The sequence below is a fragment of the Pseudophryne corroboree genome, chromosome 2 (genome assembly GCF_028390025.1).
Source record: "Pseudophryne corroboree isolate aPseCor3 chromosome 2, aPseCor3.hap2, whole genome shotgun sequence".
Taxonomy (NCBI): Eukaryota; Metazoa; Chordata; class Amphibia; order Anura; family Myobatrachidae; genus Pseudophryne; species Pseudophryne corroboree.
Genome location: NC_086445.1, coordinates 870,892,154 through 870,911,072, shown reverse-complemented (window position 1 = coordinate 870,911,072; position 18,919 = coordinate 870,892,154). Strand labels below are relative to the sequence as shown.

At 45.5% G+C, this 18,919-nt stretch overlaps 1 protein-coding gene across 2 annotated transcripts in view; it reads right to left on the bottom strand.

Annotated features, from left to right (window-relative positions):
• The window catches only part of PIPOX (pipecolic acid and sarcosine oxidase), a 200,529-nt gene that overhangs the window by 13,115 nt on the left and 168,495 nt on the right, over window positions 1–18,919 (bottom strand). The window contains exons 5-6 of one of the 2 annotated variants that reach the window (XM_063955908.1): window positions 8,265–8,417; window positions 2,901–3,059 (exon numbers count right to left, since the gene is read on the bottom strand). In XM_063955908.1, coding sequence (XP_063811978.1) covers window positions 2,901–3,059; window positions 8,265–8,417 — 312 coding nt within the window. The remainder of the gene's footprint in view (window positions 1–2,900; window positions 3,060–8,264; window positions 8,418–18,919) is intronic. The other variant, XM_063955909.1, reaches the window with a different exon arrangement.

The following is an 18,919-nucleotide window of genomic DNA, read 5'->3' as shown; positions in this document are numbered from 1 at the left end:
GTAACAGTATGTATGAGTACCTCTGCCTCTTCTCCCTGCAGTATACTATTTTTTTGGAGCCTCTACCAGCTACCTGTACATTCCCCCTGGGAACTACCAGAGGCAAGCTATATCAATTTGACATATTAGTTTGGAGATACTGAATGGAGATAGAAGTTAGAGACATATGTTGGACAAGGTTGGATTTTAGTGTTAATTATGACATGCGCGGATGGATGGACACCTGGCACTTCCGGCAGCCTGAAAGCCTGGCTTAGCAGCTCCACCTCCTTGATGTCTGCTTGGTCAGTGTGCAGTGAAGCCACACTGAGGGCGGGATGTACTAAGCCTTGAAAAGTGATCATTTCACTGTGATAAAGTACCAGCTAATCACCTCCTGTAATTTTTCAAACCCAGCCTGTGACATGGCAATTAGGGGCTGATTGGCTGATACTTTATCACCAGTGAAATTATCACTTTTCTAAGCTTAGTACATTCCGCCCCCTGTGACTTGCAGAATGCCCGAGTGATGTGTAACCATGCCCACGTGATACATGACCCCGCCCCTGTAATGCATTGTCGTGTACCTTTTTTTGGATACAACAAAAGGATGCCGTTTCTTGCGCCAAGTCCATTCCTGATCACATGTACTGTATCAACACAAACTGCTCAAATTGCTTTCTAAAGTATAATATAGCCTAATCAACCACAACAATGTCTCAGCAACTCTCCATTAACATGAAAAAAAATTAAATAGTTACTGCAAGATGTGGACTAGTACCTACAATGTGGTCAATTAAATTAATTGCAGACTGAATAGTGCTGGGAGGCAGCAACTGGAGCTATTCAATTCAGCATGATGCTAAGTCTGAGAATGCCTGTACTCCCAGACAGGGGCGTAGGGAGGGTGGAACAAGTGGAGCTCGAGCTCCAGGCACCACTGGGGACAGAAGGCGCCGGCTCACTGCACAGCTGAGAGACGGGATCTCGGCCATGGGTAGGAGGAGATGACTAGAAGAGAGGGAAGAGGTGGCCACCACACTGCCTTCATGTTGCATATCACTGATTGCACAGTGCAGAGAGTCCAGAGCAGTGCAGTGTGGTGTGTTGCTAGGGAAGAGGGGAGATTTGAAGGCTTGTCAGAAGAACTTCCCTGGCTGTCATGGATCTGCATTCAGTGATCTGGAACATGCAGGCAGTGTGGTGGCCACACCTTTTCTTTCCTCAGTCCTTTCCTTCTACCCACGGAGGTCCAGCCTGTCAATCACATAGAAGCTCGGCCCCTCCAGGCTGGAACGAGGAGCTGCTCTGCTGCTGCCCTCTTGGTGAGAATTACTGTGTGTATACTGTGTGTTTATGTCTGTGTATACTGTGTGTTTATGTGTATACAGTATGTCTGTGTTTGTGTGTAAATGTGTTTGTGTGGAAATGTGTGTGTATATGTCTGTGTGTTAATGTGTATACATGTTTGTGTGTGTTTGTGTATATATATTTGTAAACAGTATCTGTGAGTATATGTGTGTGTTTATGTAGGTCTGTGTATATGTGTATGTGTGTGTATATTTGTGTGTTTATATATCTGTGTAGACTGTATTTGTGTATTTATGTATATCTGTGCCTAAATGTGTGTGAATCTATGTATGTATGTATGTATGTATGTATGTATGTATGTGTGTGTGGTGGTAGGTGAGGGTGCCGTGACATGACCCTGCTCCGGGTGTCATGTCTCCACGCTACACCTCTGCTCCCAGAGTAAAGATTAAACATGGTGTTTAGTCGTGAGAACAGGCATTCTCCGACTAAACTGCCTCTCTGAGATGCTGTTGTGATATACTAGGTCACAGGGGTGCGAGCAGAAATCCTCTAGACGGGGACAGCATCGGGCTGAATTGAATAGCTCCAGCAGCTACCTCCAGGCGCTAAACAATTGCCAATGAACTGAATTGACCCCATTATGAGACATAAAAACTGTAGAAGCGGTTCTGTAGTCTCTGCTGTTTTGTTCTGTAGTCTCTGCTGACATTTGTGACAAATTCTCTGAATTTTATTACCAGATAGATTCAGGGATGGTTACAGGTAATTTTCAGTGTGCGGAAGGGAATTTGGGGGTGGGGATTTGCACCCCCCTTCCTCTTTGTTTGTCTGTCTATGACCCCTCCCCCTTCCAGCACCTGATATATATAATTATCTCCAGGTATGATTGAGCAGCTTCCAAATTGTTTGTCTGCTTGTGAGCATGAGGCATTGAATGGGAGCAGCATTTGGAAGGCATGCTGTTCCTTGTAGTGCCAATGGGAGATCCTGGGGGTGGCTCCCTGGTAAGTTAGCTCTCTGTCTGGAAATGTTTTAGTATTGACCTTTATCATGAGGCGTACTGTGACAAATTACATGGCCCAATGTGGGCACTGCTATTAAGTAGTTAGGACTGCTGTATCAGAGAAGCCGTGAAGTGGCCAGCAGCTTAAACATGTGTTTGCAAACATTTGTGACAAATTCTCTGAATTTTATTACCAGATAGATTCAGGGATGGTTACAGGTAATTTTCAGTGTGCGGAAGGGAATTTGGGGGTGGGGATTTGCACCCCCCTTCCTCTTTGTTTGTTTTGTGATTTCTGCATAATCCTAGAGCGAGTATAATACAGTTTACAGGTATCCCAATTACTGGTCACAAGACCAACACTGGCATCCCGATAATGCGAATGCTGACAGGGGATGGCTAGGGCTAAGATGCGTGGGGATCAGCTGGGGCTATGACTCCGGGGGTGACGGCAAGAGCTTAGACTCAGGGGGTGGCAGCTCTGGCTAATCCTCCTCTCTAGTGCCTAACCCCACTATGTGCCCTAACCCCAATACTTACCTTTGGGATGTCAGGTTGCTAACCACATACCCTTAGAACACCAAACAGTAAAGTTTGTACACACCGTATACATGCACTGTTCTATCACTGCAGGCTCGGGGTGCAAACCAGGAAGGTATTCACTAATGAATTTGCAAAGTATCTGTATATCTTGGATTTGTATGTGTTTGGCTGGAATCTCCCGCTGTTCAGGGTCTGCCTCATTTCCACCATGAAAGCAAATCTGTGTAGAAAGACAAAATCATATGATATAAGGCAGAAAAGACACAATTTAGGTCCGTATAGAAAACACACAATATACTGTATATTAGCTAATTACTTGGTAAGTCGCTACATGATAAGATAATGTCAAAATTCGTAACAGTAAATATGAATTTTGAGAAATAACATGGACCTACTATAGCTTATATGGATATATGTAGTTCCCTTGGATTCCAGTAGCCTATATAAAAGCACTCCCTGGTGATCATCCTTATAAGTAACACTTTTTGTTACATTAGCCTGTGTACACAATACAGTAAGGCAATGGCTCCCAACCTCTGTTCTCAAGGCACCCAAACATTCCAGGTTTTAAGTACTAGTACTAGTATACTAGCAAACAGCACATGACGCAAAGAAAAAAAGAGGCGCAATGAGGTAGCTGTGTGACTAAGCTAAGCGACCCTAGTGGCCGACACAAACACCTGGCCCATCTAGGAGTGGCACTGCAGTGTCAGACAGGATGGCCCTTCAAAAAAATTGTCCCCAAACAGCACATGACGCAAAGAAAAAAAGAGGCGCAATGAGGTAGCTGTGTGACTAAGATAAGCGACCCAAGTGGCCGACACAAACATCTGGCCCATCTAGGAGTGGCACTGCAGTGTCACGCAGGATGGCCCTTCAAAAAAATACTCCCCAAACAGCACATGACGCAAAGAAAAAAAGAGGCGCAATGAGGTAGCTGTGTGACTAAGCTAAGCGACCCTAGTGGCTGACACAAACACCTGGCCCATCTAGGAGTGGCACTGCAGTGTCAGACAGGATGGCCCTTCAAAAAAATTGTCCCCAAACAGCACATGACGCAAAGAAAAAAAGAGGCGCAATGAGGTAGCTGTGTGACTAAGATAAGCGACCCAAGTGGCCGACACAAACATCTGGCCCATCTAGGAGTGTCACTGCAGTGTCACGCAGGATGGCACTTCAAAAAAATACTCCTCAAACAGCACATGACGCAAAGAAAAAAAGAGGCGCAATGAGGTAGCTGTGTGACTAAGATAAGCGACCCAAGTGGCCGACACAAACATCTGGCCCATCTAGGAGTGGCAGGATGGCCCTTCAAAAAAATACTCCCCAAACAGCACATGACGCAAAGAAAAAAAGAGGCGCAATGAGGTAGCTGTGTGACTAAGCTAAGCGACCCTAGTGGCCGACACAAACACCTGGCCCATCTAGGAGTGGCACTGCAGTGTCACGCAGGATGGCCCTTCAAAAAAATACTCCCCAAACAGCACATGATGCAAAGAAAAATTAAAGAAAAAAGAGGAAGGTCAGGCATCGCAACCGACACAATTGGACTCTCCTTGGGGATTTGTGATTTCGAAGAACACACAGTTCTTTGCTGTGCTTTTGCCAGCTTAAGTCTTTTCTTTTTTCTAGCGAGAGGATGAGTGCTTCCATCCTCATGTGAAGCTGAACCACTAGCCATGAACATAGGCCAGGGCCTCAGCCGTTCCTTGCCACTCCGTGTCGTAAATGGCATATTGGCAAGTTTACGCTTCTCCTCAGACGCTTTTAATTTTGATTTTTGGGTCATTTTACTGATCTTTTGTGTTTTGGATTTTACATGCTCTGTACTATGACATTGGGCATCGGCCTTGGCAGACGACGTTGATGGCATTTCATCATCTCGGCCATGACTAGTGGCAGCAGCTTTAGCACGAGGTGGAAGTGGATCTTGATCTTTCCCTATTTTTTTAACCTCCACATTTTTGTTCTCCATATTTTAATGCGCACAACTAAAAGGCACCACAGGTATACAATGTAGATGGATGGATAGTATACTTATTATTATTAATGGATGACGAGTGACTGACGACACAGAGGTAGGTACAGCAGTGGCCTACCGTACTGCTATATACAGTATAATGGACCTGGTGGACACTGTCAGCAGACTGCTAAACTAGTACTACTAGTATAAAAAAAAGCCAACACAGGTATACAATGTAGATGGATGGATAGTATACTTATGGACGACGAGTGACGACACAGAGGTAGTTACAGCAGTGGCCTACCGCACTGCTATATACAGTATAATGGACCTGGTGGACACTGTCAGCAGACTGCTAAACTAGTACTACTAGTATAAAGAAAAAAAGCCACCACAGGTATACAATGTAGATGGATGGATAGTATACTTAAATTACTTATGGACGACGAGTGATGACACAGAGGTAGGTACAGCAGTGGCCTACCGTACTGCTATATACAGTATAATGGACCTGGTGGACACTGTCAGCAGACTGCTAAACTAGTACTACTAGTATAAAAAAAAGCCAACACAGGTATACAATGTAGATGGATGGATAGTATACTTATGGACGACGAGTGACGACACAGAGGTAGTTACAGCAGTGGCCTACCGCACTGCTATATACAGTATAATGGACCTGGTGGACACTGTCAGCAGACTGCTAAACTAGTACTACTAGTATAAAGAAAAAAAGCCACCACAGGTATACAATGTAGATGGATGGATAGTATACTTATTATTATTAATGGATGACGAGTGACTGACGACACAGAGGTAGGTACAGCAGTGGCCTACCGTACTGCTATATACAGTATAATGGACCTGGTGGACACTGTCAGCAGACTGCTAAACTAGTACTACTAGTATAAAAAAAAAGCCACCACAGGTATACAATGTAGATGGATGGATAGTATACTTATGGACGACGAGTGACGACACAGAGGTAGGTACAGCAGTGGCCTACCGTACTGCTATATACAGTATAATGGACCTGGTGGACACTGTCAGCAGACTGCTAAACTAGTACTACTAGTATAAAGAAAAAAAGCCACCACAGGTATACAATGTAGATGGATGGATAGTATACTTATGGACGACGAGTGACGACACAGAGGTAGGTACAGCAGTGGCCTACCGTACTGCTATATACAGTATAATGGACCTGGTGGACACTGTCAGCAGACTGCTAAACTAGTATAAAAAAAAAGCCACCACAGGAGTGTTTTTCAGGCAGACAAACGTATACTGGTGGTCACTGTCAGCAAAACTGTGCACTGTACTCCTGCTATAGCTGCTCCCCAGTCCCCACAATTAAGCAGTGTGAGCACTCAGCACAGATATATCATGCAGCACACTGAGCACAGATATGGTATGGAGCGTTTTTTTCAGGTAGAGAACGGATAAAAAAAACTGGTGGTCACTATCAGCAAAACTCTGCACTCTACTCCGAGTCCTAACAGCTGCTCCCCAATCCTCCCCACAATTAGTAATAAAACAAGCAATCAACTGTCTCTTCTACAATTATAAACGGAGAGGACGCCAGCCACGTCCTCTCCCTATCAATCTCAATGCACGTGTGAAAATGGCGGCGACGGGCGGCTGCTTATATAGAATCCGAATCTCGCGAGAATCCGAATCTCGCGAGAATCCGACAGCGGGATGATGACGTTCGGGCGCGCTCGGGTTAGCCGAGCAAGGCGGGAGGATCCGAGTCTGCTCGGACCCGTGTAAAAAAGGTAAAGCTCGGGTGGGTTCGGTTTCTCGGAAACCGAACCCGCTCATCACTACCAGATACACATGATATGCCCCCCAGCAGTGCCAGATACACATGATATGCCCCGCAGCAGTGCCAGATACACATATCCCCCTCAGCAGTGCCAGATACACATGTCCCCACAGTGCCAGATACACATATGTCCCGCAGCAGTGCCAGAAACATATATGCCCCAGTGCCAGATACACATATGCCCCTAGTGCCAGATACACATGTCCTCACAGTGCCAGATATGCCCCCAGTGCCAGATACACATGTTCCCAGAGTGCCAGATATGAACCCAATGCCAGATACACATGTCCCCACAGTGCCAGATATGCCCCCACAGTGCTAGATACACATGCCCCCAGAGTGCCAGATATTCCCCCAGTGCCAGATATACATGCCCCACAGTGCCAGATATGCCCCCAATGCCAGATACACATGCCCCCACAGTGCCAGATATGCCCCCAGTCCCAGATACACATGTCCCCACACAGTGCCCCTTCTCCCCCTCCCAAAGTGCTGCTCACCGCGCTGCTGTTGATGCTGCTGATGGTTCACTTGGGCGGAGAGGAGAGCGGTGGTGCTCCAATTAGGCGCCGGTCCAGAACGGATGCTGCGGCTGCAGTGCAGGGACTTGGCTCCAGGCAGGGCAAGTTCCAATATGGCGGCGCGAGCTAGCGGCGCCCATTAAGTGTAGCTCCCTGTTCGGCCACTCTATTGGAATGTGCCTGGAGCCTGCCCTGTAAATATCCAAACCTATGTGTTATCACATCTCTGAGAGCTGCCTGAGGCACCCGAAGCATAATCCCCGATAAATGCCGGGAATTAGGGCTAAATGAATAGTCCCCGGTGAATCAATTAGAGGAGGTAAATTACTGCAGCTAACTGAGTACCGGCCAGTGACACGGTCTCATTTTGGTGGAAGAAAGACCATGAGTTAGAAAATATTTTTTTATTGAAAGAGTGGTAGATTTGGTCTAAATTAAAGTAAATGATACTATAGTATTTACGTTGAAATATGAAAAAATAAAAGTGTAAGTGGCACACATTAGGGGTACAATAGAGGGGTTTATTGTGACCAACCTTAAAAAGGTATAAGGACCCTTGTTCCACAGGTATTTTTATACCCCTTTTACACAGAAAGTCAAATTACCAGGTTAAGAAATTCTACTCAGTAATTTGTCGATAAACACGGGTCCCGCTTTGAATTTCTTGGGACTTTGACCCAGACTTTTAGCAGGGTTGGAGACCCGGGAATTTCGACCCGCGTTGACCCTTTGCCACAGAAGAAATACCCGTGCTGATCTGCAAATTACCGGATAGAACTGCTTCAACCAGTAATTTGCTTCCCTGTGTGAAAGGGGGGTCAGACAGTACCGGCAAAACTAGCCGGCACTCAAATGCCAGGTAAAGGCCGAGACTTTCAGACATTTCTATCTGAAAAGGGTACAAATAACTCTCAGCACATGTAGAAAACTATGTTAACCAGATAGTGCCAGGAAAATGGTCTAGTTGAACAATGTAACAGTAAACGTGTGTGGGATTCACGACAGTATCTGGATGAGCATACACTGATTAGAAGTAGAATAGGCAGACTAGATAGACATGAATGTTCTGTTTCTATGGTGACAATTGCACTTGGGTTTGTAATAATTCCCTACCTTAAAGAGCCCTGGATATTCCTGGGAGGGCAGCCCATAGACCTCGTGCTCCTCTCCATTCAGATTTATGGCTAGGAATGCAGGGAAGCTCTGCAAAAGTCCAGATCTCCCAGGAATCTTCTCTTTCCAGTAACACACATTAATTCTCAGAGTCTGGGAGACAAATACACTTATAATGAAATACAGAAAACTAAACACCAATATGCAATAATTGTACTGTCATGAAACATTATACACAATACATTTCAACAAAGTGAACTACGGTAAATAACTGCATTATAACTATCACTTTTGTGTCATGTAACTACATTACACTTTGCTTACTTGCTGTTTATTAGAGAAAAATTAGCATGCAACTACCACAAACAATTGTCATATGGTAATAAAAGAAGCTGGTTCTTAATACCTTGTTTTATTACAGCAATTGTTATCTGACTATACAAACAGAGGAGAGTTACAGTTACTGTTAATTCAGCCACAAACAGCCTAAATCATTGTTAGCTGTCTGTTCAACAGATATTGCCCAGCATTGCCAATAGTACAAATAAAGGTTATAATATTTACAGGTAAATAGGCATTATAGCTATTGGCAAGACTTACCTGCTGTACTCAATAGCAACCCTAGAATTACTTAAAGACTTTTAAATGTAGAGACAGCTTTTTAAAGGGGTCGGATGGGAATTCACTGGGTATTGTCAATGTAAGCCTGTTGCCCTAAACATCATGGGGCGTCTCTGTTTTTTTAATCTAACAAGTGACTTGGGGCAATCTTGCCTGGGTTCAAAAGGCTTGCCCATAGGGAGCTAACCTCAGTCTTGGAGAGCTTCATGGTGGTCGGCAGTGGCATAGCTGCCGTGGGTGCAGGGGGTGCAGCTGCTATAAGGCCTGGGCTGCCTCTAGGGACCGCTGCTTCCCCTGCACCCAGTCATGCACAGTTTGGTCCACTGGGATTCAGTCTGCCACCCAAGCTCCCCGAGCATCCCAGTCAGCCTGAGCCTGAGGCACCTGGCCGGCCAGAGAAGGAAGAAGATTGCTGGCATAGGGGATTTGTAGTTTTTCCTTCACTGCTCAGACTCTGAGCAGTTAAAGATAAACAACAAATCCCATGATGCCACTGAGCCCTCAACAAAGATGGCCACCGGTGGGTCTGGCCTGCAGATGGGCTGTCCACACTGCCTTCGCAGAATCTGAAACATCAGGAGACCAGAAGCACATACCACACAGTGGGACCGAGGTCATCATTGAGTGCCCACCACAGCCAGACACACAATACCCGCCAGGAGGACCACAGAGAACTGGCCCCACAGTACAAAAGGGGCAGTGCACAGCCCCATGCCCGCTCTCCACCAGGAAAGGGAACAACAGCCCACAGCACAAGAGGACCACGTAGGACAGTCAGGGACAGCCAGTTATAAAGTTATTGAGTCTAATTACTCCCCAGTTTAATATCCTATGTCAAATGAGCATATGGCATAAGTTTACTATAGTCCATATTTACCCCAGTCTGCAATCTTGAGTATATTTAGCTATTTTTGCAAACAAAAGGAATTTATTAAAGGTAAATATGGGAGTGTTACATGGCACAGAGCTTCAAAACACGTCTGGTCACATTAATACGATTAAATACACCATCAGCCAAACTCGGAAGTACTACGTTTTCATAGACATCACTGAAACACAGGAATTTACCAAAAATAGTATTTGCAATGCAAACACACCCATGAATTGTGCAAACTCAAACCAAAATACACTTTGAAATAGATGCCCCCCTAGCTACTTGTTTTGGGAAGACTGCATGGATCAGTGGGATCTGTGCAGTGCTTCTCTGTGTTAAAGCAATTCAAAAGAGTAATCAAAACAGAAAAAACACCCAGAAAAAAACAGCGTGGGGTCCCCACCCAAAGCAAAACTAGCCCTGGCCTGATTGAGTTGCTCCTGGTTAAAATAATATACAGAAGAAAATGCATAGGGTTCCCCTGGCTTCATGTTTGAAAGTGTTTGGCTTCCGGCACACACAGCAAACAGCTGCCATATACCATCAGTAAACACAATCACAGAAAACATGGTATCATAGTACATACACATGTTTGATTTAAAAAAATACTCCTGTGCAAACGTTCACCACCGTGTTTACTCTCGGGCAAAGACGTGTTAAAGACAAATATTAGTAAATTTAGCCCCAGATGTACTACAAAACCCTTAGGCAGGCTCAACCCCTACTTAAAATGACTTCTCCTCACATCTCAGCTGGCCTGCCCAGCAGCAGCAGTAGCTCTACTAACATCATGCAATCTGTTATCCGATTCCAATTCCTGCAGTGAGCCTCCTCCTGTCCTCAGTCATTTGTTTATGTGAGCTTGTTAATATTGTAATTAACTGCAGGAATTTTAGGGGAAGGGGGGCTATCTGTGCATGATATACAGTATATCTGTTGAATATATGTGTGTACATGCTTGAGGATGTAGCAGAGTATATGTAAAAACCTTAAGATGTCTTGTAACTTATTAACAATTCAGTTACTTAAGCAGTGGAATGGTTTTACTGAAGATAAAGCAGGATCAGCCGTACTCACTGTTATACTCAAGAACAGATGGAGTGGAGTGGGGTGTGATACAGCTCATCAGCTGGTGAGTGTACTGTATGTAGGTAATTGGTAGGAATGCAGGATGCTGGAACAGTATCTAAATTAGTAGATAATCGCAGGTCTCTCCGGAGCTAAGTGGAAGACTACTGTGGCACTCTAACACAGTCTCAAGATGTCTCTGCACATTCTCAGTAGTAACCTTGGTTGCCATCTTGGTTCAGGGAATGAAGCTTCCTTTGAGGAGCAGCAATATGGAGTCTGCATAGTAGCTCACTCCACTTTTTACAATATCATGTATGGGACCCCATTCCTTAAAAATCCTGCATTGCCCCAACAGTTGTTTGCAATGATTTGAAGTAAGTATAGATTGATACATGTGTACAGTGTAGACATATAATGTACAGTATATATATGTATTAAAGATGACAGAACAGGGTGGAATGTCTATGCTAGATATTAACCCCATCACCAGTGAGGGTTTCCCCAGACTTGTGCTGAGTATATTTTGGACATTTTTGCAGTGGTCACATATCAACTTCAGTATCAGTAATTGTTTCTTGCAGAACTCACACAAATTATATTCAGGTGTGTGTGTTCTTACTGTTGCCATTGCTATCTTTTGCCGAATACAATTGTGATTATATGGTAATATGGGCAGAAGCTAACCCGAGCATAGGGACGCCCACTAATGTCGCATCATTCCTGTCTAACAGTATATAATTGTGATACATAAGACAGGGGCATTGCTAGAAGTTTGTGGGCCCCATAGCAACATTTTGAAGGGGCCCATGTCTCAATGCTTCTTAAGAAACACCTCTCCGCAGGAGTTATTAATTTATGCCCTAAAAATAGTGCCCTAGTTCATTTTCTGAACCATAGTAGAGCCTTAGTTAATGTTATGCACAATAGTAGTGCCCTACTTTACTTTCTGAACCATCACAGTGCACCTAGATCATATTATGTAATATTGTAGGGCTGCCAGTACACATTATGCAACACAGTACCCCCAATTCACATTATGCCACATTACAGTGCCCCTCTACATATTATGTAATACTATAATGCCTTCCAGTTCATTTCATACCACATTACAATGAGCAGATCCAGGGGCATAACTAGATATAATCTAAGCACCAATACTAAAGTGTGTAAGGGCCCCTATGTATCATGCACCCAATGCTGAAAAATTCATATGAAGTATGTAACTTTGACAGGGAAGGAGAGCCACTCTCAGCTCTGGGCCCCATAGCAGCTGCACTCCCTGCACCTATGGTAGCTACTCCCTTGCATAAGACTCTCCTCTAGTCTCCAAACCTTCAAGCGCTCCCTGAAAACTCACCTCTTCATGCAAGCGTATTAAATTCCAGAACCGCCCTCCTAACTTTCATAAACTTTCCTATCAAATTGCATCCACTCTGCACAGTCCACACACATCTTCACATGTCTTCTCACTTTCCCTTCCTTGGTTCATCATTCCTGTGTGACCATATCATACAGCCCACCAAGAACCTTTGCAATCTGGTGGACAACTATGCAATACATAGCACCTATCCTTGTGTATCCATGCCTATTTCCTTATAGATCGTAAGCTTGCGAGCAGGGCCTTCCTACCTCTATGACTGTTTGTTATTACCCAGTTTTGTTATACCATTGTTATTTCCAATTGTAAAGCGCAACAGAATTTGCTGCGCTATATAAGAAACTGTTAATAAATAAATACATCAGTATCATCATCACAAATCGGTCATGTTGGTGAGTCTTGAGTGCCTCTGAGGAAGCGCGGGATGAGCTGCTCTCCCGGGAAGCAGACAGCTCTCCAGTAGCAAGCAATATCCCAACTGATAATTTATGCACGTCCAGAAAACAGCGAATGAACGGCCATGACACACCTGCATTTACCCAACCACTCCCCGTTCCCACTCCAAAATTCTGTCTTCCTGTCACTCACTTTGCGACTAATTCCTCAGTGCGACCAGAATTGCAATTCACTTGCTGTATGTGCGCACTGCGGCTCAGACACATGCGCAGTAAGAATACATCAATCGGTGTGTGTACAATATCCACTTTGCGATCACACCCGAATGAGCCTTGTTGTGCTTTATGTCAAAAGAATTTACATTTTTTTGAAAATAATTTTAATTTATTTAATTATACCTTTTTACATAGAAAATAAAATAAACACAAAATGGCCAAAAAGGTATTTATTTTTAATACACAGTGCAACAGTGAAAATGTGTCCGACGTTGAAATAGTTACTTCTAACTGATTTCATGCAAAGAACAAGTATGACATTTGCATCACGTGAAGGTTATGACTCTGAGTGATGTTCCTTTCAATTGTTTGAGTATGAGATGGAGAGACAGAACAAGATGGAGAGACTTAAAACAAGAGCCAGAGGTACAGTAGTGGTACTAAACCAGGCACAAGTGGTGTTGCCCAGTAGCGGATGTTGCTACGGGTATGCAGGATTTTTGCCCGGTTTCGGCGCCTTCCGGTGGGCGCCACCGCCGTGGCAAGATCCGCTACTGGTGGTGCCCCCAGGTGCTGACTGTGCAGTGCGCGATAAACTCATCTGCATTGTGGGAGCGGCACATAGACACTAGAGATGAGCGGGTTCGGTTTCTCTGAATCCGAACCCGCCCGAACTTAATGTTTTTTTTCACGGGTCCGAGCGACTCGGATCTTCCCGCCTTGCTCGGTTAACCCGAGCGCGCCCGAACGTCATCATGACGCTGTCGGATTCTCGCGAGGCTCGGATTCTATCGCGAGACTCGGATTCTATATAAGGAGCCGCGCGTCGCTGCCATTTTCACACGTGCATTGAGATTGATAGGGAGAGGACGTGGCTGGCGTCCTCTCCATTTAGATTAGGGTTGAGAGAGAGAGAGAGAGATTGACCTGAGGCTGTGATACTGTAGAAGAGAGTGCAGAGTTTAGTGACTGACGACCACAGTGACCACCAGACAGTGCAGTTGTTTGTTTTATTTAATATATCCGTTCTCTGCCTGAAAAAAACGATACACACAGTGATTCAGTCACATACCATATCTGTGTGCACTGCTCAGCCCAGTGTGCTGCATCAATGTATATATATATCTGACTGTGCTCAGCTCACACAGCTTATAATTGTGGGGGAGACTGGGGAGCACTGCAGTGCCAGTTATAGGTTATAGCAGGAGCCAGGAGTACATAATATTATATTAAAATTAAACAGTGCACACTTTTGCTGCAGGAGTGCCACTGCCAGTGTGACTAGTGACCAGTGACCTGACCACCAGTATATATAATATTAGTAGTATACTATCTCTTTATCAACCAGTCTATATTAGCAGCAGACACAGTACAGTGCGGTAGTTCACGGCTGTGGCTACCTCTGTGTCGGCACTCGGCAGCCCGTCCATAATTGTATATACCACCTAACCGTGGTTTTTTTTTCTTTCTTTATAGTCATACTAGTTACGAGTATACTATCTCTTTATCAACCAGTCTATATTAGCAGCAGACACAGTACAGTGCGGTAGTTCACGGCTGTGGCTACCTCTGTGTCGGCACTCGGCAGCCCGTCCATAATTGTATATACCACCTAACCGTGGTTTTTTTTTTCTTTCTTTATACATACATACTAGTTACGAGTATACTATCTCTTTATCAACCAGTCTATATTAGCAGCAGACACAGTACAGTGCGGTAGTTCACGGCTGTGGCTACCTCTGTGTCGGCACTCGGCAGCCCGTCCATAATTGTATATACCACCTAACCGTGGTTTTTTTTTCTTTCTTTATACATACATACTAGTTACGAGTATACTATCTCTTTATCAACCAGTCTATATATTAGCAGCAGACACAGTACAGTGCGGTAGTTCACGGCTGTGGCTACCTCTGTGTCGGCACTCGGCAGCCCGTCCATAATTGTATATACCACCTAACCGTGGTTTTTTTTTCTTTCTTTATACATACATACTAGTTACGAGTATACTATCTCTTTATCAACCAGTCTATATATTAGCAGCAGACACAGTACAGTGCGGTAGTTCACGGCTGTGGCTACCTCTGTGTCGGCACTCGGCAGCCCGTCCATAATTGTATATACCACCTAACCGTGGTTTTTTTTTCTTTCTTTATACATACATACTAATTACGAGTATACTATCTCTTTATCAACCAGTCTATATATTAGCAGCAGACACAGTACAGTGCGGTAGTTCACGGCTGTGGCTACCTCTGTGTCGGCACTCGGCAGCCCGTCCATAATTGTATATACCACCTAACCGTGGTTTTTTTTTCTCTCTTTATACATACATACTAGTTACGAGTATACTATCTCTTTATCAACCAGTCTATATTAGCAGCAGACACAGTACAGTGCGGTAGTTCACGGCTGTGGCTACCTCTGTGTCGGCACTCGGCAGCCCGTCCATAATTGTATACTAGTATCCAATCCATCCATCTCCATTGTTTACCTGAGGTGCCTTTTAGTTGTGCCTATTAAAATATGGAGAACAAAAATGTTGAGGTTCCAAAATTAGGGAAAGATCAAGATCCACTTCCACCTCGTGCTGAAGCTGCTGCCACTAGTCATGGCCGAGACAATGAAATGCCAGCAACGTCGTCTGCCAAGGCCGATGCCCAATGTCATAGTACAGAGCATGTCAAATCCAAAACACCAAATATCAGTAAAAAAAGGACTCCAAAACCTAAAATAAAATTGTCGGAGGAGAAGCGTAAACTTGCCAATATGCCATTTACCACACGGAGTGGCAAGGAACGGCTGAGGCCCAGGCCTATGTTCATGGCTAGTGGTTCAGCTTCACATGAGGATGGAAGCACTCAGCCTCTCGCTAGAAAAATGAAAAGACTAAAGCTGGCAAAAGCAGTAGCACCGCAAAGAACTGTGCGTTCTTCGAAATCCCAAATCCACAAGGAGAGTCCGACTCCAATTGTGTCGGTTGCGATGCCTGACCTTCCCAACACTGGACGTGAAGAGCATGCGCCTTCCACCATTTGCACGCCCCCTGCAAGTGATGGAAGGAGCACCCGCAGTCCAGTTCCTGATAGTCAGATTGAAGATGTCAGTGTTGAAGTACACCAGGATGAGGAGGATATGGGTGTTGCTGGCGCTGGGGAGGAAATTGACCAGGAGGATTCTGATGGTGAGGTGGTTTGTTTAAGTCAGGCACCCGGGGAGACACCTGTTGTCCGTGGTAGGAATATGGCCGTTGACATGCCTGGTGAAAATACCAAAAAAATCAGCTCTTCGGTGTGGAAGTATTTCACCAGAAATGCGGACAACAGGTGTCAAGCCGTGTGTTCCCTTTGTCAAGCTGTAATAAGTAGGGGTAAGGACATTAACCACCTCGGAACATCCTCCCTTATACGTCACCTGCAGCGCATTCATAATAAGTCAGTGACAAGTTCAAAAACTTTGGGTGACAGCGGAAGCAGTCCACTGACCAGTAAATCCCTTCCTCTTGTAACCAAGCTCACGCAAACCACCCCACCAACTCCCTCAGTGTCAATTTCCTCCTTCCCCAGGAATGCCAATAGTCCTGCAGGCAATGTCACTGGCAATTCTGACGAGTCCTCTCCTGCCTGGGATTCCTCCGATGCATCCTTGCGTGTAACGCCTACTGCTGCTGGCGCTGCTGTTGTTGCTGCTGGGAGTCGATGGTCATCCCAGAGGGGAAGTCGTAAGCCCACTTGTACTACTTCCAGTAAGCAATTGACTGTTCAACAGTCCTTTGCGAGGAAGATGAAATATCACAGCAGTCATCCTGCTGCAAAGCGGATAACTGAGGCCTTGACAACTATGTTGGTGTTAGACGTGCGTCCGGTATCCGCCGTTAGTTCACAGGGAACTAGACAATTTATTGAGGCAGTGTGCCCCCGTTACCAAATACCATCTAGGTTCCACTTCTCTAGGCAGGCGATACCGAGAATGTACACGGACGTCAGAAAAAGACTCACCAGTGTCCTAAAAAATGCAGTTGTACCCAATGTCCACTTAACCACGGACATGTGGACAAGTGGAGCAGGGCAGGGTCAGGACTATATGACTGTGACAGCCCACTGGGTAGATGTATGGACTCCCGCCGCAAGAACAGCAGCGGCGGCACCAGTAGCAGCATCTCGCAAACGCCAACTCTTTCCTAGGCAGGCTACGCTTTGTATCACCGCTTTCCAGAATACGCACACAGCTGAAAACCTCTTACGGCAACTGAGGAAGATCATCGCGGAATGGCTTACCCCAATTGGACTCTCCTGTGGATTTGTGGCATCGGACAACGCCAGCAATATTGTGTGTGCATTAAATATGGGCAAATTCCAGCACGTCCCATGTTTTGCACATACCTTGAATTTGGTGGTGCAGAATTTTTTTAAAAACGACAGGGGCGTGCAAGAGATGCTGTCGGTGGCCAGAAGAATTGCGGGACACTTTCGGCGTACAGGCACCACGTACAGAAGACTGGAGCACCACCAAAAACTACTGAACCTGCCCTGCCATCATCTGAAGCAAGAAGTGGTAACGAGGTGGAATTCAACCCTCTATATGCTTCAGAGGTTGGAGGAGCAGCAAAAGGCCATTCAAGCCTATACAATTGAGCACGATATAGTAGGTGGAATGCACCTGTCTCAAGCGCAGTGGAGAATGATTTCAACGTTGTGCAAGGTTCTGATGCCCTTTGAACTTGCCACACGTGAAGTCAGTTCAGACACTGCCAGCCTGAGTCAGGTCATTCCCCTCATCAGGCTTTTGCAGAAGAAGCTGGAGACATTGAAGGAGGAGCTAACACGGAGCGATTCCGCTAGGCATGTGGGACTTGTGGATGGAGCCCTTAATTCGCTTAACAAGGATTCACGGGTGGTCAATCTGTTGAAATCAGAGCACTACATTTTGGCCACCGTGCTCGATCCTAGATTTAAAGCCTACCTTGGATCTCTCTTTCCGGCAGACACAAGTCTGCTGGGGTTGAAAGACCTGCTGGTGAGAAAATTGTCAAGTCAAGCGGAACGCGACCTGTCAACATCTCCTCCTTCACAATCTCCCGCAACTGGGGGTGCGAGGAAAAGGCTCAGAATTCCGAGCCCACCCGCTGGCGGTGATGCAGGGCAGTCTGGAGCGACTGCTGATGCTGACATCTGGTCCGGACTGAAGGACCTGACAACGATTACGGACATGTCGTCTACTGTCACTGCATATGATTCTCTCAACATTGATAGAATGGTGGAGGATTATATGAGTGACCGCATCCAAGTAGGCACGTCACACAGTCCGTACTTATACTGGCAGGAAAAAGAGGCAATTTGGAGGCCCTTGCACAAACTGGCTTTATTCTACCTAAGTTGCCCTCCCACAAGTGTGTACTCCGAAAGAGTGTTTAGTGCCGCCGCTCACCTTGTCAGCAATCGGCGTACGAGGTTACATCCAGAAAATGTGGAGAAGATGATGTTCATTAAAATGAATTATAATCAATTCCTCCGCGGAGACATTGACCAGCAGCAATTGCCTCCACAAAGTACACAGGGAGCTGAGATGGTGGATTCCAGTGGGGACGAATTGATAATCTGTGAGGAGGGGGATGTACACGGTGATATATCGGAGGGTGATGATGAGGTGGACATCTTGCCTCTGTAGAGCCAGTTTGTGCAAGGAGAGATTAATTGCTTCTTTTTTGGGGGGGGGTCCAAACCAACCCGTCATATCAGTCACAGTCGTGTGGCAGACCCTGTCACTGAAATGATGGGTTGGTTAAAGTGTGCATGTCCTGTTTTGTTTATACAACATAAGGGTGGGTGGGAGGGCCCAAGGACAATTCCATCTTGCACCTCTTTTTTCTTTTCTTTTTCTTTGCGTCATGTGCTGTTTGGGGAGGGTTTTTTGGAAGGGACATCCTGCGTGACACTGCAGTGCCACTCCTAGATGGGCCCGGTGTTTGTGTCGGCCACTAGGGTCGCTTATCTTACTCACACAGCTACCTCATTGCGCCTCTTTTTTTCTTTGCGTCATGTGCTGTTTGGGGAGGGTTTTTTGGAAGGGACATCCTGCGTGACACTGCAGTGACACTCCTAGA